Below are 22,796 nucleotides of genomic sequence, written 5' to 3' on the forward strand. Positions count from 1 at the left end.
CTGCAGGGGTGAATTTCTCGAGAGATTGTGTGGAGCTGGAAGCACAGTGTGAGTGGCTTGGTCAGGAGAGGAGCAACCACAACCTGGAAGTGCTGTTGCTGGAGGTTGTGTCCCTTCTCTGAGGAAGGGAAGAGAAGTTCTCACTGCTGCAGGGATCCCCCATGAAACAAATGATGAGCTGAGTGTACCTGGCCCTGGCTCTGCTTCATCATTTCAGGAATAATTGAGATCCACTCTGACAGTGCCAGGGTAACCAAGCTTAGGAACAACTGTGTGCTGCAAATTTCTCAGGTTGAATAAATTTACTTGTACAACTTTCTCCAAATTTGAGAGCAAGTTGTCTAGAAATGGGACTGTGCAATATTAACCCATATATGCCAGCAGCACAAGTGCAGCTCTGAAGTTTGTACCCCAATCCACACACAAATTATCTCTAAAGCAATTAAAGGAGACAGCAAAGAGGGTTTAAGAGGATGGAGTTGAGAGGTGAAAAAGAAGCTCACCTAGGTTTGGTCAGAGCTATCCTTTCATAGGGCTGTTACAAATTTTGGAGAAGATGCTTGTGCTGCAGTGTTTCTAAGACTGGGAGGAAAAGACATTGAGATGATGATGCAAATAAATTTTTTGGTGTTGAGGATTGGAAGTTTGTAGGGCTCAGGTATACCTCTCTTGCTTTGGCTTTGCTTACTGAAAGTGGGGAAAGGCATTTTTACTCTCTATGAATTGGGAAGGAAGAACCACAAGTATCACAATCTCTTTGGTGTTTTGTTGTTGGTTTTTTTTATTCTTTAAGGAGAAGGAGAATATACTGTGCCTGTGCCAGTGATGTGGTATTTTTTGTATTACCTCTTTTAAAACAATTCCTCTTTAAAAAGGTTTGTAAAACGACATCTTAATACTGAGCTGACATCTCCGCACGACTTCAGAATTGTTTCCTTTTGCTCCTAAAAGAAGTTACTGTACAAACCCAGCTCTGGATGAATGAACTGAATTCTGCCATGGTTTTGCATAAGTAGAATTAATTAAATTCCAATTGTAGCATCTTCATTGTCAGGCCGTTATCTCGGAGTCAGACCAGTGGGGTTTGAGTTAGCAGGGCTGTCAGCTGAGGGACATAATCTTTGTGTTCCAAACGGAATGGATTTACTCTGACGTAGCTGAGACACCGTGGTATCGCTGTGAAAAGCCTGTCATCGCTGCTCACGTGTTCTCTCACTTGCAGAAGAAAATGATGCCTCTCCCAGCTGGGTTAGATCTTTGTTCCAGCTGTTACATCCCATTAAGAGAGCTACATTCAGGATTTTCATTACTTTTCTGCTGTTGTTTCTTTGCATTTGCGGTAGCTGTAGTTGATGGGAGCTTCTGTGGCTGCAAAGAGAAGGCAAAAGGATTTGCAAAGCGCGTTTGAGATGTGTTTGATGCCGTGAAATGCTTCTGAATGCTGTGTTGGGGGTGGAGGAGAGGCTGAACTTACAGGGAGAAAATCAGGGTTTTTTCCTCTTAAAGCACACCATCCGTGTGCTTTTTGCTGCTCAAATTTGTGGAAAGCTTGTCAAAGGAACTCCATTCAATATGCTGTGTGCTGTTTTATCCTCAAATTTAAATTAAATATTTGAAAAGCAGTGTTGGAGTATGTAATGAAGGTATTGGGCTACAAAACAAACGGATGTAGAGTGGTTTCTGAGAGCAGAGCTCTGCATTGTTGTTGTTGGTTTTAAGCAGAGGTGAAAAGGGAAAAGCTCCCTGTTAGGTGCCACTTTGCTTTGCACTCCTATTTCATGTTGTTTGATAGAAGAGTGGCAGAGCTGGTGCTTTGAGTTACCTGCTCTGGATTGTATAAGTTGGGTTTTTTTGTACTGAGGATCTGTACATGAGGGCAGATCAGTTTGCTTTGTTTGCCATAAATTGAGCTTATGTAGCTTGGCAGTGGGGTGGTGAGTTACAGATGTGCAGAGTATGTCATGTTTTACCTCTTAACACATCCATGAGGCAGTTCAGTTTCCAGGCTGTTTATGTGAGTGGTGCAGTTCATGGCAGGGATGAGGAGGGAAGTTGTCATTCACACCCCCCCAAAGTCTCTTTTTTTCTGGTACATTGCTCTAAAAACCTGTCAGATTGAAGCTGCTTCTATCACTGAGGGCACCTGGGCATATTTCAACAGGACAAATTTAGATTACCTGCTGCTACAACTAGAAGTGAAATAAGCTAGATAATTAACTTTTTTAATTTAGAGGTGTACTTTCCTCTGCTTTCCTTCAATTTTCAGTGTTGAGCTTATGCTTGGATATACTGAGATTTTTTTTGCTCCTGAAATTTGCTAAGAGTTAGGAAATAAAGTTTAAAAGTTGGTCTTGAGTTTCATATTGTTTGACTACTTTTTTGAAGATTATTTTTATGCAATAGGATAGGATTGTAGAATATCTCAAGTTGGAAGGAACCCACGTGGATCATTGGATCCCTGTTCCTTGAAGGATTACATACTAATTATATATACATATAAAAATATTAATTGCTATGTTGAAATTGGTATTATGAATGCAATTGCATTTTTGTTGAAAGGCAGGTTCTGATCTGGTGAGCACATATTATAACTGGAAGGGAAAATTGCCAATATTGCAAAATGTTTTCTACAGCAGAGCTGGCTCCAAATCTGCTCCAATATCTGCACAGTCTCTCCTGTAAACTTCATTATAGCAAAGGGAGAATGCAAACAGCAGACCAATATTTTCATTGCTAATTACCACAGAGGAGAGAATTCACTTGGCATCAGCCAATTTTTTATTTCTTTATAATGTCAAATTTACCTCATATGTTTTATTTGGTTTATTCCTTTTTTTAGTTCCTTCATTCTTACCACTATACAGTAATAATATCTATCAAAGGATTAGATTTTGGTGATCAGTTTAAATGAGCTGATTCCCTCTGCTGGTCCTTGAATGACTTTGTAACAAGGATCTGTCCTGGGCCTGTGACATTCATTGTAAGTGTACGTTTTATGTCCTGATAACCTTAAGTGTTGATGTTTTTCAGCTAATTAGCATCTTACTGGCTATTAATATAAAGAAGGACAATGTGGTTTTTTTGCTGGATGTTTCTGAAGTTACTGGGAGAAGGAGCAGACTGAGTACCTATAGCAAGAAGATGCTTTTGCCTGACTGGTAACTACATTAATAGGACCCTTTTTCCCCCCCACTTAAATGAATTTAAGTAAGGCATCTATACTTATTAAATAACCTATTGTACATCCTTATGACTTTGTTGAATGAAAGCTGTGTTGTCTCCATGGAACAGTTATCCTGGAGTAACTTTGTGTGACGTGCTGGAGCACGAGGAATCTGTGATAGAGCCTGTAATTAAAATGCCAAGGAACTATACCTAATAATTTGCTGGTTAAAATAAAGTCTGAAAATAAAAATCTCTTTTACAGCAGCTGTAAGGGGGAATGCTGAACTATTTATAACACATGTACATGCTGTATGTGTGGTGACTCATTAATTTTTCTCAGTATATTTATTACAGAACTATAGTTGCTTCCTCTAAGAAACCTGGCATGAAACTAAAAGCTTTTCTGTTCTGTACTTACTTGCCTGTTAAATGTTCACTCATTCATATGAACTTTGGGCCAGAAAGGAGGAGGTGGTGGGGGTGAGTTTGACTAAAGGAAATCAGCTATTCCTGAGACTGAATTTAAGGCAGGCAAGAGTTCCCTAATTCCCACACACCCCCTCACAGTGCCTTTGGGTGACATGAGCACTGGCCAGCTTGTTTGCTGGAGGAATTCTTGAGACTTTTGCAAAAATAACTAGGCTTTAGGAGCCTCTAAAATTCCTTTTGCCCACAACCCAAACCCTTGTTTGTAGGAGAGCTTAGCGCTCCATCCTCGTTCTTTGTGGCTGGGTTGGTCCATCTGCAGGTGATGCTGAGCAGTGAGGCTGAGAGCTGGATAGAGCTGGATAACTTTCCTCACGAATACTCTGCTCTGCCTGGATTCTCTTTGCCCATCACTTCAGTCCAGTACTTTTTTGGGATGCAATTCCCTGTGCAGATTGCTCCTCACCTGGTGCTTGTTCTCATGCCCAAGGAAGCTGAGAGTATCGTAGCTGCACGGCTGTTCCCACAGGTTTCTGCTGAGCTGTTTTGGGACCAAATGGTCTTAATTTAGCTCTGCTGCTGCCACAGCTTCACCACTTTTGGAGCACAGTTCCCATTCATGGAGATAGTGCAGCTGAAAAGCTTGTGAGAAGGGTATTTTGCTAGTTCACTGTTCATAGGATGTAAGGAGGAGAGCTGTAACTTGCTGGATAAACTGTTCCCACCTGCTTCCATCTCTTCCCAGCTCTGAGCAATGGTAGTATTTAATGTGTTGTGGTATAAAGAGCAGCAAGAGACTGGAAACCAAAGCTCTGAAGTGTCTGTGATCTGGCACCAGCTTGCTGTGTGACATTAGATTAATTATTTCACTGGGAAGCTTCAGCATCTGAATTTTGTAACTGAGGATAGCACAGATATGTGAAGAATAATGAGATAAGTTCAGTATGCACTGCTTAAACTTTTTTCTTGACATCATTTGCTCACAGAAAAAGCCCTGAGACTAATGGAACACCAGGAGAGAGTGTGTTACATGTTTGTCAGCATTCCCTTTCATGTGTCTGGCTTCTGCTATTTTACTGATTTTTTTTTTTTATTAAGCCAGAGAAATAAGAGAAATGTTAACTGCTGAAATAAAAGTTTAAAGTGTTTATTTGATTACTAACCTGGAAATATATTTAATGCATTTTTATGCTGTGATAATTTCCAGTTGATAGCTGGTTTGATTTTAAATGCAGATATGAATAGAGACTTGAAACTTTTCTCAAACACTTTTATCACTGAGGACAACCTCTTGAAAAGAAGGGTTAACTGCTCCATCCTTTCATCCCTCTGACAGTTGCAGGTTTAAACATTATTTATAGCTTTCAGTCAAACTTAAAACTTGGCATTGTCTCTTTGGAGGCAAATGTCAAAGCTCTGGGAAAATTGAATCTTCTTTGGGGTTTTTTTGGTCACCTTTTGAACCCACTTTCTAATACACGTAATTGTTTCATGATACAGTTGTTAAATATTTCCATGCTTCAGTTACACTTAGTAGCTGCTTCTCTGCCACGTGTTCTTAAAAAGCATTTGTAGAAAGAATTCCTTTTTAGCATTTATCACTTGCTAATCATGTCAGCACACTTTTCTGGAGGTTAAAAAGATCATGTGCTGATCTAGGAAAAGACCTTTTGAAAGTTTTCCCCAAGTTTTTCTTTTCACCTGTCTGTCAAACTTGTACCTGTTAAATCTTGACACCTTAGAAAATGCTTCTGTGAGTTCACAGGTACCTTCATAGCCTGAAGAGCACCTAAAAGCGACAACACAAAATTTCTTAATGGTGTCAATTATCTGAATTTAATTTTTTAAGCACAAAACACACCTTTTTCCCTCCCAATAAGTATAAGGATCTCATAACTGCTCTGGAGTGGCGATACCCTCATCTAATTCTGTGCAAGTCTGGAGTTTGCAGAACAAACTGGTATTGCATTTACACAAACACACAGGTATTACACAAATACAAACTCCAAGGTGCTTCTCACCCTCCAGAGTTCACATTCCAAATACAGGAGGGTCCAACTGGCAGTGACTTGGTCTGATCTTCCTTTTAGCTGTGGACAGAATTAAAACACAAGCAAGACTTGCATGTAGTCACACAAGAGGCCAGTGCTGGAGAGCTGAGAATCAACCCCATAATCTGAATATTATCCTTATCTTCACAGCAAGACTTAAGAAGGGAAATTCTAGAACAAAATTCTCATTTTCCAAACGTACCTGCAGGCTGAGTTGGGGGGTGGAATTCATGCAGTGATGTGACAACCAGCCCACTCAGCTGTCTCAGCTTCAAGATAAACCAAGAAGAGATTAGGTTAAAGGACAAACAAAAGAGCATCCCCCTATTCTCTGGAGCCACATCTCCACAATAGCCATTGTGTTCCTTCAATAAGCATGGGCTGCTTTTCCATAATTACTTTTTAAAGTAAATCACAGCTTATCATCATATAGGGATGTAATATCTCCATAAGCCAATTCTGCAGAATTGTAATAATTCAATATATCATTTTATTGAATAAAAAATCATGTTTGGGGTTTACAGCATTGTTTTTGGGTTACTGTTGTTATGAAAAGTCAAAGAGATTCCAAGTGGTGCCTTGGCTGCCAAAGCCAGGTGCCCAGTTCTCCCTCTGGAGGCCTTTCAAGGGATTTTCCTCTGTCAAGTCAGGGAAACTGAGGTGCTTGGACTTCAGCAAGTGTAATTTAAAGCTTTGAACCAAATAAATTGTATAGTGCAAACTGCATCCTCTGTTGGACTGTTTTCTTGGAGACCTTATTAAATAAAGATCCCAACTGCCTGGCCTGTGAGGTTTCACTGTGCTTTTTGTGAAGAAAGTAAGATTTTTGCTGTAGAATCAAACTTAAGTTGCATTCCAGGAAATCAGCCCATAAAGATAGTATAAAATACTGTCTCCTCATCAGACCACTACTTCATATTCCTCTTTTTTATCTAAGAGGTGTAGCTAACCAGTATATGAAGTGTCTCACAGTTTATGAATCCTGTAGATTTCATCTGGTGGAAGGATGCTTTGTGAAGGTTCTTTTATATCAAAAGACTTTTTTTCCCTTTTCTCTCTGTAAACTACAGTCAGTTCAAAAAAATGAAATTGCTCCTCTTCTAGATTCAGAAATAATGTTTGATTTGTTCCATACTGATAAAGAGCACTTTCTGCATGTGGGGTCATGTGGAGTTAATTGACTGTTGCCAGGTAAAGCAGCCTGTTGTTGCTCCTTCATTTGGGCTTGATTTGCTTTCTGGAGTGCAGTTCTTCAATGGTATGATTTGAAACAAAGTGATGGCTCAAAACAAAACCCTTCTGAAAGTAAACCTGATAGAACTGTGGGGCAGTAATTCCATCTTCCTTCCTGGTGGTGAGATGGGGGTCTGCAATCTCCAGGCATCTTCAGGTCAAATTTTTAACCTGGATTTCAGTGAAAATATTGTTCTGTTGTTTTCTTTTGTTCCAGATGGCCGCACAGATCCGATTTTGGATGACGTAGGCGATGCCTTCAAGCTTATGGGGGTTAACCTGCATGAGCTGGAAGATTACATACACAATATTGAACCTGTCACTTTTGCACATCAAATCCCTTCGTTCCCTGTCAGCAAGAACAATGTCCTCCAGTTCCCCCAGCTGGGAAGCAAGGATGCAGAAGAGAGGAAGGAGTACATCCCTGATTACCTGCCACCTATTGTCTCCTCTCAAGAAGGTGCGAAATCAATCCTTTGCTTTCGGTTTTGCTGTGTTTGGGTATTTGTGGGCATCCCCCAGCAGCTCAAGCTGTGCTGCCCTGTGCAAGTGGCTTGGGAAGGCCAGAAGAGAACACCCATGAGGTGTTACTCAAGCAGGGTTGCAAAACAGGTGGCAGTGCTGTGGAAGGTTTGTTCTCCACTGTTTTTACTTTCCTTCCAGATTAACTCGTGCCAAAAATTCATCATGTTACCCCATGTTTCAATAATGCATTCTAAATTTTAAGTTTTCAGATGACAGTAGGAATGAATGCTTTGTATTACCTTTTATGTTAGCCTCCCCCTTATGCATCCTGCAAGAGCTTCTGTAATTTGCCAAAGGTAAAAGAAGGAAGGCTGATGAAATTGGCACAGCATTTCCTGCTCCTGATAGCTGTTTCTTCTTAAAATTTCACCAAAAACCCCAAACCTAACCAAACCAAAAAACCTCATTTTCTAATTAAAATTAATTCAGCTTTAAAATATAGAAGTAAGAATATTTTAAAGGCATTTTACTGGCTTTTAATTCTCTTTGCTAACGTTGATTAGGGTTTCATTATCGCTGTTCCTGCTGCTCCTTCCCTTTCTTGTCCCACAGAGACAAAGGTTGGGGAAATAGTGAAACCAACTATACAAGTGCTACGAGATGCAATTAGCCTGAGAATTTTAATTGTGGCAGTGGCAAAAGCATACTTGTTTTCTCTATTTTTAAGCCATATGAGACTTGATTGCTAATAAGATAAACCTTTAAGAAACATGACCTAGTCTGACTTGCCCTTTGAATAGTGAATAGCACACAACTGTACTTTGTGTGGAAATAAATACATATAAGGTTGTGGGTCTAAAAATCCCAGATAGAAGAACTTAATTTTCCAAAAGAGTGTAATGAACAGGTGCAACCTGCACAAGATACTTAACTTAGAATTTTGTGGGGACAGAAGGGATATCATTTTCTATTGTGCATATTGCTCTTTTTTTAAGAATTAAGGTCTCAAAGTCTGCCTGTTGAACTGGGTGTAAAAACTCTGCCCATTGTAGGGATGAACATAAGCACCATCACCTTGTTGGGCAAAGAAATCCATGGCTGTGCTGCTACAAGTGTGGCATGGGGCAGTATTCCAGTGATTTAGCAAGTTCTAGAAGTGTGTGTTCAGACTTCCTTACATCATGGTCAGCTAAAGAATGCAGCTGCTGTGTACTCCAGTTGGAGCAGGTGGAATTTTGGTCAGGAACAGGTATCTGAGGAGCAGGTACTAAATTTGATGTGTTCTGAACAAATACGCTCATTCCAGTTACGAGGTGAGGACTTACTCATCCTGGTGAGTATTTCTGAGGCTTTGTACACTTGAATTTTCTGTTTCCTTTAGTAGTATTTTATAGCTCAATAACATTTCAGTGTTTCTTGCCTTAATGCAACCCAGGAAATGGAACTACTGTTCAAATCAGAAATACTTTCTTAAATTGCTAAGGAGATCCTAAAGTCTCACCCTTGTGAAGTTTGTTAAAAGGGTTGTTTTTAAAAATCTAACAGTGAACTCTTTCAAACTAGGAAGAGGCAAATAAAATATAAAATAATGTGTGTAGACAGCATATATAAAAGAAGAGTACAAGGAAGGTGACTTTAAGTGAATGGGGATTTCAGCTTCCCTGTTCTGGCTACTTGCTTTAGCCTGCTTTTTTGGGAGGTAAACACACCATTGTGGCATCTTTGAAGTGTAACAAGTTTCCCACCAGTGTTGCAGTTTTGGGGTGGTTTTTTTTGGAAAATCATGCTTTAAAATATGCAAGAAAAGTCAAATCCACTGAGGCTCAAAGCAGCTGCAGACAAATATCTGAGTGTGGGGAGGCAGAGAGGAGAGTTACAGACTCAGCCTGACAATGCACGACGTACAAAGAGAGGCTAAAAATTGAAATGGGGACAGTTGTGCTCTTTCTTTTTTTTCTATATGTAACTTTTTATACTCTTTCTCTTGCAAGTTAGATCCAGGAGTTAGATTTTAGCAGTCCTTATAAATAATGTATGAATCCTTTTAACACCTGAAGCAAGAAGATATTATTTCCAAAGTTGGATGAGAACCAGGAAAACTTCTGAAGCCTAAGGGTAGTGTATCAGAGGACCTGTAGGTACACACAAGTTGAAAAAATGAATATTTTTTAAATGGAAATTTAAAGGAAGCATTAAATACAGTTGCTAAATGCAGATTTGTTATAGTTGATTTAAAATATTTACAGTTGAGGACATTCTAATTTTGAATTAAGTGTTTTCTGAAAATGGGGTTTGTGCTCTGTGGTTTGTTTTTGAAAGGGATGAGGTGGATCACAAAACTGCTGTGTATGTTTTGTTCTATGATATTCCGAGTAAAATTTGTAAGAAAACCTTACTTTTGGAGATTAAAGGAATGCATGGTAAAAATATGAAGAATTGCAGAAGCCATTTAAATATTTTGCAATATTTTGTAGTATAGGAAAAAAATGTCTGAGGCTGCTCAGATTGTTCAGTCCATAATATTTGAGTTGCTTTGAGTAGGCAATAATTAGAAATAGAGGAAAGCTTTGTGCACATTAGGGTGTGTGATATAAATCTTTCAGTGACTTTAAGGAATCATCAGCAGGACTCCTTATGTCCTGTTTTATATCAAAGCTTGGAGCTCAGCTCAGATATGAATATTTATTTACTGTTAGTGGGTCAGAAATTACAAGTGCTGATATATTTTAGAAATATTGTAGCCACAAGTTTGAGTAAGAAAAAACTCTTTTCAGTACTGTTAATATAAAAACCAAACCAAAGCAGTGTTCACTCTGCACCGTGACCAGTAGGTGTTGCTGCCCTCCTTCCCAAAAGTCCTTTAGCTCTGCACATGTAACCAACTTCTTATTTCCACTTACTGCAGAACTGGTGGTGGTTCAGGCTGAGCAGAGGCTGCCCAGAGCTCGAGAGATGTCTTAGTTATTTAGTTATCCATAGTTACTTAATTATCCATAGGAGCAGAAAGCCCTTCCAGCCTGAGAGGAGCCATCTCCTTCAGCTGTAAGAAATTCTGAAAGAGCTCCAAGTGATTCTTTAAATTATTTGGGAAAGGGAGGAAGATAAATAAGTTTTCAAGATCTCTAATTTGTGTCAGTCAGAAGTTCAGTTCAGTGATAAAAGTTTTGTTCCAAGAAAGCAGAAAATGTTTTTTTGCCTCAAATATGGAGTGCAAGCTCTAACCAAATGCTTGAGCTGTGAGGATCTGCATATATAATTCTATATATTATAAAACAATCTGACTCAGTATTGCCATGGAAAATGCTGGGTTTTTAGCAGTATTTTTACAAAGGAAACTGAAGGGATAATTTTATGCCAATGTATCATGATGTTCGCTGTCTGCCTATTTTTAATTAGTCTCCTTTTTGTTTTTGAGTTAGTTTAGCACTGTTGTCACTAAAATGTCATGGTAAACTTGTAAGACAGATTAAAAAAGGAGAAAAAAATAAATTAGTTACAAAACATGATGGTCATGCTTTATTTCTTGTGCTTTAATGCAAGGGAGCATACATTTTGCAATAATAAATCAACTTCATAGAATTTGTTGATTGCATTTGAAGCAAAACAGTATGTGCTGAAACTAGGCCAGCTGAGAAAACCCAGATACTTCTCCACAGCTAATAATAATCACTATTACATGTTGTGATTATGTTGAGAGGCCTGAGTCCTGTTGTTGTAAGAACATGTAGCATTCTCCATGATTAAAACAAAGAAAAGTGAGGTGTGAATCCTGAATGTGCCACAGTGTCCTTATTTTTAAGCTTCCTGGAATTAATTTTTACCTGCACTTACAGCCTCTTGTTATCTCTTCATTTAAAGAAATAATTTATTGTTTTAAATAGCCACTTTATGTCAACTTCTCTCTTTTTGTGACTTAAGTCCCAGGCAGTCCATCCCTGCTTCTCTGTCTGGAAAACTGAAGAATATGCATTGGTTTTGTGTATGCAATACTGTTCATAGGCTGTGGTATTTGGATTAAACCCTTGTTCCTCTCTTACAGTCTAATTGTTCTGGTGCATGTCAGCAGGATGTGAAGGAGAAGACACAAGAGTCTCTTCCCCCTAGTTTAGATCTTTTGTGGGGACAAGGGTAGCTTTCAGGGATTCAAACTTTCTCTGCAGCTCCAGCTGCATTTTTTTTCTATTCTCTGCTTCATGCCACTTCGCTCCCACTCCTAGAGGTTCAGCTCCTTTCCCTTGAAAATGATCTGGGAACAAATGTAATTTTTCCCAGGCATTAAATTTTGTTGTCTTTCATTCCTGGTAATGTGTGCTCAAGCGCTGGCATTGTATTTCTGATCATTGAGTCAGGACAAGTTCTTGGCACAGTTTACAAATTCAGATTTATTTGTAGCCTTTTCTGTCAGAGCATTTTATTTCCCTGTCAGATCAAAGCATAAAATTGCTGATCTTCTTACAGTCCTGCCTTTTCCCCTCTTTGCTGCTGATGTGATGTTAGGACCTGTTACCTACCAAAACCTGATGCTTCCAGCCACCTGGAAGCGTGGAAACCCAGCTGTCAAACTGCAGCTCATCTCAACACATCTCTGGTTTTTTCCATGCCATGGTAGCTGCTGCAAATCTCGTTTGAATTGATGAGAATTGGGGGTGCTGGTGAAGCAAGGTGCTAATCAAGAAACCACATTTTTGTGTCTAGGTTTTATCAGTGCTGGAATTGTAATTGTATAAAGCATTGAGCATCAAGGTGACAAAAAGCATTAGTGTCAAGCTCCAGTGGGAAATAGATCAGAACTTTAAAATTGTCACTGTCCCTTCAGGCTGGCAGTGATTTCTGTGGCTATGGTCCAACAGAATGTAGCAAGTCGTGGATCTCAGACCAGGGTGATTTCAATCTCTGGTTTCTCCAAGGGTTAAACAAAGCAATTCCCTCTTTGTAAATCAGAATGTGATGGGCTTTTAAAGGGATCCTGGGGTATCCACTTTGCCATTTTGGTAACACAGGTCTCACTGTTGTCATTTTTCGACCTTTCTGCCTTTCCCCAGCTCTAGTTTAACCCCACAGACTAAATCTCCCTCATTCTAGCAGCTGCACCAATGCTTTTAAAGCAGCAATGATCTTTTCAACGGAGCTTTTCCAGTATAGTTGGTTATGAAACCACCACTCCACAACAAACAGGTACTGTGTGTTCAAGCAGTCTGAAGAGTTAAAGCCCTGCCACAGGGTGAAGATTTTGCTCCTGGCTGCTCACTGTGCCTGGTTGCTGACACTCACAGGCATCCTTTACCTGTGTGTGCAGGGCTGAAAGTCAGACTCTGATTGCTTTTGTGAGGAGGGATCCTCACGTCTGCAGAAGCCCAGCAAGGAAGGAGCAACAGGAGAAAAACAGACAAAATGAGAAAAAGCAGCCAAGCTTGAGATGCAGCCAGAAGAAAGGCATTGGGAAAGAGCCAATAGGAGAGGCAGATTTCAAAGGAAAAAAGGAAAATACGAGACAGGAACAAAAAAAGAAGTGTACAGAAAATGTGCCTGGTTTAAATCGTACCATTAGACAGAAAAATAATTTTTCTGCAAGGCATGCTGCTGATAAAGCTGTAGTTGGGAGGACAGCTGTATCTCTACCGTTTCTTAAAAAGCTGTATCATAATCAAAAGCATAATTTCCAGTGAAATCCTGCAAGAAAGGATTTAATGAAGTCAGGTTTTTTTTAAATGTGGAGTTAAATAGATATTTTCACAGGAGAACTTCTTTAATTTGCAGCACTTGGAGAAAAAAAAAATCAATGTAATAAGTGCCATAGTAAAACTTTATCTGTGAGGATAAAGTGAGGAACTAACTCACATAGCTGGGATCCGTGGGCTGTGGAGACAGACACATGCACTATTTTATATTGTCTAGGAGACTGGTACCTAACTTCTGATAATTCATGTTTTTGGAAAAAAAACCAAAACTCTTGCTATTTCTTAAGAAACTAAATGGCTGCTGGAAGTGGGAAATGGAGGACATGGATTAAATTTTTTTTCTTTAATTGTAGGAGAGGCTAGTGATGAATTTTCATGGTTTTGTTTCTTCAGGTCTTTTAAGTGTCTTATCGTTCAAAATAAATAAAGCAGGTGGAACCTGGCTATACATGAAGAAGCAAATAAAAAAATAAATTTTATAAAGATACTGCCTCCATTTTTTTATAAGTAATAACAAGGAGTTAGTAAAACGAAGTATAAAAATTCAGCATTGTGAAAATTTACTGGTTTAGCTTCTTAAGCTATCTAGTTTTATTTGCTGCATATAGCAATTGAAATGAAGCTAATGTGACTTCAAGGGGATATCATCCTTTTAAAACCTTCTCACAAAGATTTTTCTGTTTTTCAGACCTGTTTAGATAACTTACAAGTTAGTGATTCTTAAGGATTCAAAAATAAAAAACGGCAAAACACAGAAGTTGCCTGATAAAAGCCAGACTTTTGCAGTAAATTATTTACATGGAATGGGAATGAAAGTCATGGATCCTTTGACTGCATTGTGATGTGCAAATTGCAATTTTGGTTCGAATAAAACTGGAGGAGAAAATGGGACTTTGTGATAAAAGGATTCTATTGTCTTGTGTGTTTTGAACAGAAATGCTGTCATGATTTTAATTTCCTACTGATCCTTTTTCAGCAAAACTTTTGTCACTTGTCTTGACTCGTCACGTCAGATCAGTTTTTTCCCTTTTCTGACAATGTGTGACTTTGTTTAGTGCCTGTGTTGCTTCCTGCACTGTCTACTGCAGCTATGCTCGAGGATTTTATTTCAGCTGGATCATCAGACACCTTTGTGCCTTTGGAAGCATAAGTTTCAAATTAGGTTATCATCTGATAGCTGGGTGTTTCTGTTCTTGGGCCTTTCAGACTTTCCCTAAATGCCCTGAGTATTTTTGGGGACTTGAGGGAAGAGGATGGGAAATGGAAAGTCTGCCTGATTCTTTAAAGAGGAAAAAAAGAGAAACACAACTGGCCTGTTTTAAAGGCTGATGGTGTAACTTTATTATATTTCAGTGTTTTCACTTCATGCAGGAATGTTTCCTATTTTTCTTTAATCAAGTGCTTTTCTTTCTTTCTGCCACCAAGGATGCTTTAACTTAATGAAGATGTTAGTCATTGCTAACAATTCCTGGCACTTAAAAACCAAATAAAAATAATTTTAGCTACTGGGAGCGAAGCCACAAATTTGATTGTTACCTCCCTGCATGGGAATTTATGCCAAACTTCTGGAGAAATGTCTCAGTCCAAGCAAGCCTTAATTTTGTACTAGGATGTAGAAGTAGAACATGTTTGTTGAGACCTCCTACATGTGTCTGATTTTGAAACGTGTGGCCTTAAGCAATGCCAGCATTCTCCTGCTACTTATTAGCAGCTGTGGCATTTACACGGACACAGGGAATAGTTCACACCTGGAATTCAGGAGCTGGCCCTCCAGGTGTTTGTTCTGAATAACACAACTGCCCAGAGAACTGTTACTTGCAGAGTAACTTTACAGAGTAACTTAAACTCTGTTTAACGCCTCTGACATGTCTGAAATGTTTCTTTCCTCCTGGGAAAAACATCCATGCTTGGAGCTGTTTGGGAGATACTGCTTGGTGTTTTGTGCACATTTTCAAGCACAGCTGAGCCTAACCTTGATCTCAGCATCAGAAAAAAACATTGTCTAGACAAAGATCACGAGTGGATTACGGGACCCCATATCTCTCTTGCATTAATCAGGGGAATGACTCATTATAAGCTTCTGCATGTGGTACAGTCCAGGTTAAGACTAAGGAATTCTGCCTTCTAATTTTTAATATTATGACTAAGAAAGCTCATTTGAATTATTTGTCTTTTGCCACACACAGATAAGCACTTTAACTTTACCATACAGCTCTTGACTTCAGTGTCTTCTTAGATTTAGGGTTGGAAGGGACCTTAGAGATCATCTTCCAGTCTTCATCTTTGGTACATGCTCCTGGTTTCTCCAGCTCTCAGCTAAAGAGAATGCTAGTGACTAGGTAAGTCATTAGGAAGGGATAACTCATTTTTGTGTGTAGGCAATTCTAGTTAATTCTGCAAGACTTGGAGAAATGCAAAGTTGGATGGATAACAAGGAGAGTTCAAATGCAAAGGCATTTGGAGACATGACCCTGGTTCATGCAGCCAGATGCTTGGATAATTAAAGTTCATCTTGAGCTGTGTTTTTTCAGAATCTTTCATTTTTGTAATTGCTCTCATTAGAAACATTAATGGTTTTCTGATGACTTGACAAGACGGTATTTTTCTGTATTTCTCTAGTTTGGATTCTGTTTCTTTGAACATTGTGACTGGGTAAAATGTAACCCTGAGTGCACGTTGTGTATAAATGTGCATTGTTTGGGTCGGTTAAGCAAAGCCTACCATAGCATACCTGTGTTTTTGAGGAGCAGTGTTAAACTTGAGCAGGGCTGGATCTGGCTTGTACTTAGCCCAAGGCTGGAAAACAGTGGGTCTTCAGGTGGTAACACAGTAAGTCACAAATTTCTCTGACTTGGTTTGAGATTAATTTTTCGGTGATGGTTATAAGCGATGACGCCACGCTGCCAGGGGTGGTATTTTATATAGAGAGATAAACTGAAGCTCAGCTCTGCGTGTGTGTGTTTGAAAGAGGTCGATAACAACTTAAATGGCCTTTCTTCTGGCCACTTTACAATCTGCAGCATTCTGCTTCATTTATTTTCTTTGGTGAACTTGTTTGCCTTCTGCATTCTCACTGTTGATGTCTGCTGTTTTCCCATTCCAAAGGGTTGTGTTAAAGGAAGACTCTGTGTTTCATGTGTATTCCTACGGTTGGGATGGAGCATACTTTTCTTCAAACGTTATGAGCTCTTTTCCCTGAGGGGAGGAGGATGGTACAGATTCTGGGTGTCTGAGCAGTACAGCTTAACAGATTGGCCAAATAATCCATCCTGAACTGGAGAGTGAATAATTTTAATACCCCTTATCTTGCATAGATTTTTATGGATATTCATCTCAGCAAATGAACTTTGCATTTCTAAATATTTAGAGCAGCATGTTCGTTCAGGCACAGCATATTTGAATCTTAATATTCTCTGAGTTTCTCCACATTTCTCTGGGTTTCTGTGCATGTGGAACTTTGGTTCCAGGCTTATTTAAGCAAATATTTTGTGCTTGTGTGCAGACAACGCTAATTATGTCTGACAGTCACAATTGGGAATAGCATGGAGGAAATAATAGTTCTTGACCAATCGCTAAAACACAGGAAGTGCCGGTGCCATAGGAAGGGAGAGAAACTCACTTCTCATTTCCTTTGGAGTCCAGTGTGTTCAGATTAACTTTAAAGAGAGCTGAGGTGCAGATCTGAGGATTTAGGCTTCAATGTGCCCTCCCTTCGTGTGGAGCCCCTCTCAGCAGGCAGCAAGGCACCAGCCAGGAGAACTCTCACAGCTCAGCTGCTGGGGATCCTATTGCAAATTAAATATGAAACAAGGATGCGTTTGGTTTTGCATGGGAAACTTTTTAACACAGTCACTCACGAGGCTTTCTCTTTGCTCTGAGTATTTTAAATCACAATACTGCTGGAGGTGATAGCTCATCTGTAATCTTTCAGAAATAACTTACTTCTTTTTCTGTTTTAAAGAAATTAGATTTTTTTTTTACCATACAGTTTTAATTTTCTGTATTACAGGCTTTACATGTTCAGACCAAACTTTGCAAACCAAAGTTTGCATTCAGTTACCTTTTATTGGGGTGTGTATAAAATATTCTACAAATATTTTCAATGTAATCAAAACATGTACATCTATTCTTTAAGATCTTCTAATATTAAGGGTACAGTTAAATCGAATATCCTTGGACAGGCATCTTAAGTTGGGATATTTTGGGGGGGGATTTTAAGAAGCTTTAGAATTACAAGTAGAAATCTTTTTGGATTTTGGTGGGTTTTAGCCATCTGTTTATCCTCCCATAGCATCAAACCTTAACTTTTCTTCCCAAAGTCCTTAAAACCATGATATTAAATCAGATTGGTTGCGATGAGCTGAAAAAACAAGGTGGAATTTTATTGTCATGAAGTTGCTGTGTAGTTCAGTTACACTTATAAACTCCAACATGGGAAGGGTTTGTCACAATATTGTGTGTATTGACATAATTCAGTATTTTTTTAGGACTCTTGGGGAAAGTAACCTTTGTGTGAATTAAAAAGTGATAAGTATCTTAATGCCGACATTGCAAGCAACGAAATTCCCTTAGATGGGCTGATTTTCACAGAGTACAGTTTATGCTTAGTATCTGTTTAAACTTTCCCGTGATTCAGGCTGAAAGACTGAATTTCCTCAAAACCTCAGTTTTACAAGGAGCAAAGCTATTTAGGGAATTTTTCCTTCACACTGGTATTTTTTCTGACACGAGCTCACTGAGCTGAGCTCCTTGCAAGTATGTTTGGATCATCTCTGTTGAGATGAACATCCATCACATCTCCTGGATCCCCTGGTGGAATGTCACACAGATGGGATGCCTGGGTACAACTGTGGTCCTAAAATCTAGCCCTGCTGCTTGGCCAAAGCCAAAATGTGGTGTTTCCATGGTGTGGAAAGTGGAAAATGTCAGATTAAATTGGAGGTTGAATTTTGCAATATCAATGATCCATATGCCCTGTGCGTGGGATGTCTCCTGTGCCCTGCCATTGAGCGCTAAGATTTTCCTAGGTCACAGTCTGAGCCAAGCAGGGCTGCTGCAGGACTCCTAACAGGAGATATCCAAGGCAATCCAGTGAAGCAGGAAACAGTGTTGATTAATAGATGGCACTTTATAAGAGGCTCGGTCTGCTGTTGAGCCTGGCATATTTCAAATGAGATGAAAAATTAAGTCCTTGCCACTTGTGGTGATTAAAGCCTCGGTGGCTCACTTTTCAAGAGCAGCATGTGAACCCTGCTGGCTTGGTTCCAGTTGGGTTATAGAGTTCTGCCAACCTAAATGCCCCAAGCAGTTTCAAATTCGTGGAGGAGAAACAGCTCAGTGCTGTTCTGTGCCGCCAAGTAGCCGCCACATCCTCCCACCGCAATTCCTGTGTTCAAGCAGCAATTGAAGGGATGCTGTGCTAAAGGCAATCCCATTCACTGAAAGCATCCAGCAAGCCTCTGTTTATTTTTTTCAGGGTAAATCCAGCAGTGCATGTGTGTTTTCTAGCTTGGTGTTAGACCTGTGTGTGAATGATGATAAATAAGTGCAGGGTTGTTATGCTCTTTCATGACAGGGAGTAGAGCCCATCCTGGCATTCAAATCTGTTTGCAGAGGAGAGAACCATGTTTGATCCAAAGGTGCTGCCAAGACAGTGAAGAAACTGAGACAAATAGAAATATTAATTTTTTAAACCTCAGTAATTTTCTTTCTTTCTAAAGCACATAAGGGCTGGTTCTGTGCATAATATAGAGTAATGTCCATGTGGTATTTTTAGCAGCCAATGTATAGAAAAGGTGTGGACTTAGAGTGATCAAATGCAAAGAGCCAAACAGAGGGACAACTGATTACAATCTACTGTGAAAGAGAGGTGTGGGATGTGAGAAGGTGATGCTGGCAGTGCCACCAGAAGAATTCATGTTGGGGTTAAATAACTTCCAGTAGGATTTGTATAAAATGGAATCGTTCTTATCAGCCCCTGGTGGAACGACCAACGCTCGTGCTGCTCTCAGACTCCAGTGTTACACATGTGCTTGTGCTGTGCAGAAGCTTTGGCCTTATCTAAATGGAAAACCCTTTCCAGCTTGAGAACAACTTAGCAACTTTTTAATATCAAAAAGAGCACATTATACACAACACATGTACAAGACTCAAAGGAACATGTATGCTGCCTAAAGTTTTTGGAGCTGGCGCTTGTGTGTGCTAATCTCCTGAGAGTTCATTGCTCCAAGCTTTTATCAGGAGCAAAGGGAGGCAGAGCTGAAGACTTCTGTGCACTGCCACTCCATCTGAAAGAACCAGCTCCTTTTTCCTTAGTTCAAGGCAAAGAAGTGTGTGTACATCGTTCCTATCAATGCAGTCACAGGACTCTGACTTTCTTTTCAAGTGAAAATAAATGAAAATGTTCTCACTCTCTATTGTTAAGTGGCAGAGGAGCTTTCTGCTACAGCCTCATTGTCTTAGATCTGTTTCTCAGTGCAGCACATCTTTGCATTAAGCTGTTATTACCTTTTATTGTCATTTGGAAGAGATTAAGTATACTGGTAGTATCTCAAGGGGAAGACTCTAGATGCTGGTTTTCTGAGGAAGAGCTTAGATGCGGATTAAAAACCCGCTTGCTTTTTTCCTTGTCTCAAGCTGACTGAAACTCAGACTCCTCGGAGTTACTGCAGCCTCTCCATGTCCAGTTTTGCAGTTTCTTTGCTGCCTTAATTGGTGTAAGTTTGGTTTTCCCAGATAATCTTTTCTGAAAGGACAGGTGAGATGAGGGGACAAGTCAGCTCCAGAGGGAGAGATCCCAGCAATAAGGCGTGTCCACTTAGTATCAAATTAACAGAGGGAGAACACGACCTGATCAGGTAACACCTAAACACTATTCTCCAGAATCAGATGACTTTGTTTCCTTGCCTGCATTTGTTGTCCCAGCATCCTGCAGAGGTCGGGGTTGCTTTTTGAACAGCTGCATTAGTGCCATTCTCTCTGTGAAGGGTAGGTCATCCCTTTCTGTGGAATTAGGAAAGAGCTGTAACCTTGTCATTTTAATGAGCCAGAGCTTTGTTAAACCTGGAACCTTTCCTGGTCAGAGGTACATGGTACATGAACATATCTAAGGCAGTTCAGTCTGTAAGAAACAGTCTGCAAGGAGAAGTCTTGCTTCCTCAGGCAAAGAGACAGATTCCTAATTACCACAGAGCTGACAAAGAATGACATTTGGCAAAAACCCAGAGCAATATTCAGCCTCATTGCCTCGTGCTGCAGAGTGAGGCACCTGAGCTGTCCTGCCATCACACCTTGTGATGTAATGTAAGGAAAGTTAGAGTTGCAAGGGGAGATTTTCAAGGTTTTTTTCCCTCACACTTCTACTGGAGAGCATATTATTGCTATGCTTATCAGGAATTTATATTTCTTTAATGTTAGCTCTCTCTATTGATCTACCCTACCTAGCTGCACTGTGTTGTATCAAGTCTGCAACTTTTATTCTGCAAAACGCAAGTAATTTCTCTCCAGTTTTTATTTTGTCTTTTATGTTCATGTCTCATTTACAGCAAAATATGTGTTCTTTAAATAACAACATAATCTGGTTACATACAGCAAAGGAAATAATACAGATGAAAAATCTAGGCTTCCCCTAGTCTGAGTCTTTATAGCATCTTATATTGCTGTATGTTATGTGACTATAAAATGCATTGCACAAGTGGAATGTTTTAAATTATTATTATATAAATGCAATAAATAAAATATTAACAATTTTTTTTAAATTTAGCAGCACTAAAAGATTAGTAATGTTTAATGCATTTTAATTAAAACTAATTAAATGTATTCATTTCTAAGTTTACTTGAAATTGCTTGCTACCACTCAAAAAGAAACCAAAGGAGCATATGTCCAGAGGGAGGGATTGCTTGCTCTCAGAATGGAAACTTCAGGAGGGAAGCCGAGAGGAGCCAGATGAGCACATGCAAGGAAAATTAAATGTTTCAGGACAGTCTGAGCAGTGGAGATCAGATAACTACACTCGTGGTGTATCTTCTTGGAGGTGCAGTGATCTCTGCTGAAGAACAAGAGCTTAGTGTGATACATGTGGCACAGTTTGCAGCGCAAGGTCCAGGGGTTTGCTCCTGGCAGTCCTTGGGAAACAAAAAAAAAAGAGACACCACAGTGGAGCCACAAAGGGGCTGTAGCAGGTGCTAGAGTTTGGGGAAAAGGAAAACAACTAAAGCACTAACTCACACTGTGGAGTTGAAGCAGAGCCATCAGGGCAGTGTCAGTGCCCTTCCATGCAGCTCTGGAAGAGCACAGCACCACAGCCCATCCCCAGTTGCACCCTGAGCAATTTGGGGTGCCAAGGATGTGGTGATGCTGGGTGACAGGAGGTGATGCCTTGAAAAGAGCCAAGCTCTTCCCACCACCTTGTTACAGTAGTGCATGTAAGGATGTCTGCCTGGACCTTGTTATTCAGAGGCTACATCCACTTTTATTGCTGAATTTTCCTTTCTGTTCTTCATTTCACTCAAGGAAGAACAGGAATGTGCTGAGAAACAGAATACATCAGTCCAGGTAGAGTTAAAGGGCATTTGGGAATTTGAGATACAGGGACACCACTTGGTTTAAATGGGTTTGCAGATGTCCTTTCTCCCTGCAAAACAAGGGATTTGGTCAGTGTTAGGGAGTCTGTTAACGAGCCAGTTGTACAGAAAATCTATATTCCACTATTTTTTCTCTTCATCGATCTTTTAGATAACCTGGAAAATTAGATGTTTTCCTCTTCCCTCTTAAAACTCAATCAGATGAGATTAGGTGTTTTCCAAAAACACAGCTGTGGTTTTTTTCACCCTAGTTATTATATCTGATTTGCTACTTAATGCAAATTCAGTGATCATATTAGTTCAGACTTATACACGGAGTTTTAACATCAGTGTTTTAACAGTAATATTTTACAAATCACTGCAGAAAGGTGTAGGTTGCACTTTATTTTCAGAGGAATTTCCAACTTGAAAGTGTGGTGAGCTTTATGTGAGCTAGAAAATCCCAAGGTGTAAAAGCCCAAAAGGTCTCTATCACTCTTCTCCCTTCAGATACCACACGTGCAAAAATTTTACAGCACCGTTCCAAGCCTCGAGTTGAGAGAAGTTATGACTTAAGGCTATTGGACATGGAATTTTCACACAGCTGCAAGTTCTGCTATTTTTAAACCCTTCTTCACATGTAACAAAATGTCTGGTTATTGTGCACAATGACATATTCAATAAACTTTGATTTAACACATTTTTTATATTTTAGCTAATTAAAAAAAAAGAATGTGGAGGAAATATTTTGTGAACTCAAATAGCTTAAGTCTTATGGTAACTTTCTTACAGAAATTCAGCTTCTAAGTGGAATCCAGGCATAAGATGTTGTATTTCTAACAGATACAGTTGTGTTTGGGTTTTTTCCCCTCTGTGAAATACAAATGTTTGAGGCGTGATTTAAAATGGAAATAGCATCGGAGCCCTCACTGTTGTGTCACTGTGTAATTTGGTAGAGTTAAACCATTCGAGGAGATGAAATAGATTCAGTGGAGCTATCAGATAGGATCTCACAGTCTTTCTGTTTAAATGTGCTTTATTCCTAATGCAAAAAGAGCACTATATATGTGCCTGTGATGTTACTGAAATGGACTGAAGAGACTAAATACTGTTGGTGCTCCGTGAGTTTTGGTTTCTCTGTTAACCCATGTTTTTGCAAATCTCATGTTATTTCCCCCATCTCATGTATTTGTGCAACTGGCATGTTTAGGGCTTT

At 39.5% G+C, this 22,796-nt stretch overlaps 1 protein-coding gene across 1 annotated transcript in view; it reads left to right on the forward strand.

Moving 5' to 3' along the window:
* Window positions 1-22,796, forward strand: part of TAF3 (TATA-box binding protein associated factor 3) — a 113,052-nt gene that overhangs the window by 2,768 nt on the left and 87,488 nt on the right. The window contains exon 2 of the mRNA XM_033058625.1: window positions 7,093-7,335. Coding sequence (XP_032914516.1) covers window positions 7,093-7,335 — 243 coding nt within the window. The remainder of the gene's footprint in view (window positions 1-7,092; window positions 7,336-22,796) is intronic.

This window comes from Catharus ustulatus, chromosome 4 (assembly GCF_009819885.2).
Source record: "Catharus ustulatus isolate bCatUst1 chromosome 4, bCatUst1.pri.v2, whole genome shotgun sequence".
Lineage (NCBI taxonomy): Eukaryota > Metazoa > Chordata > Aves > Passeriformes > Turdidae > Catharus > Catharus ustulatus.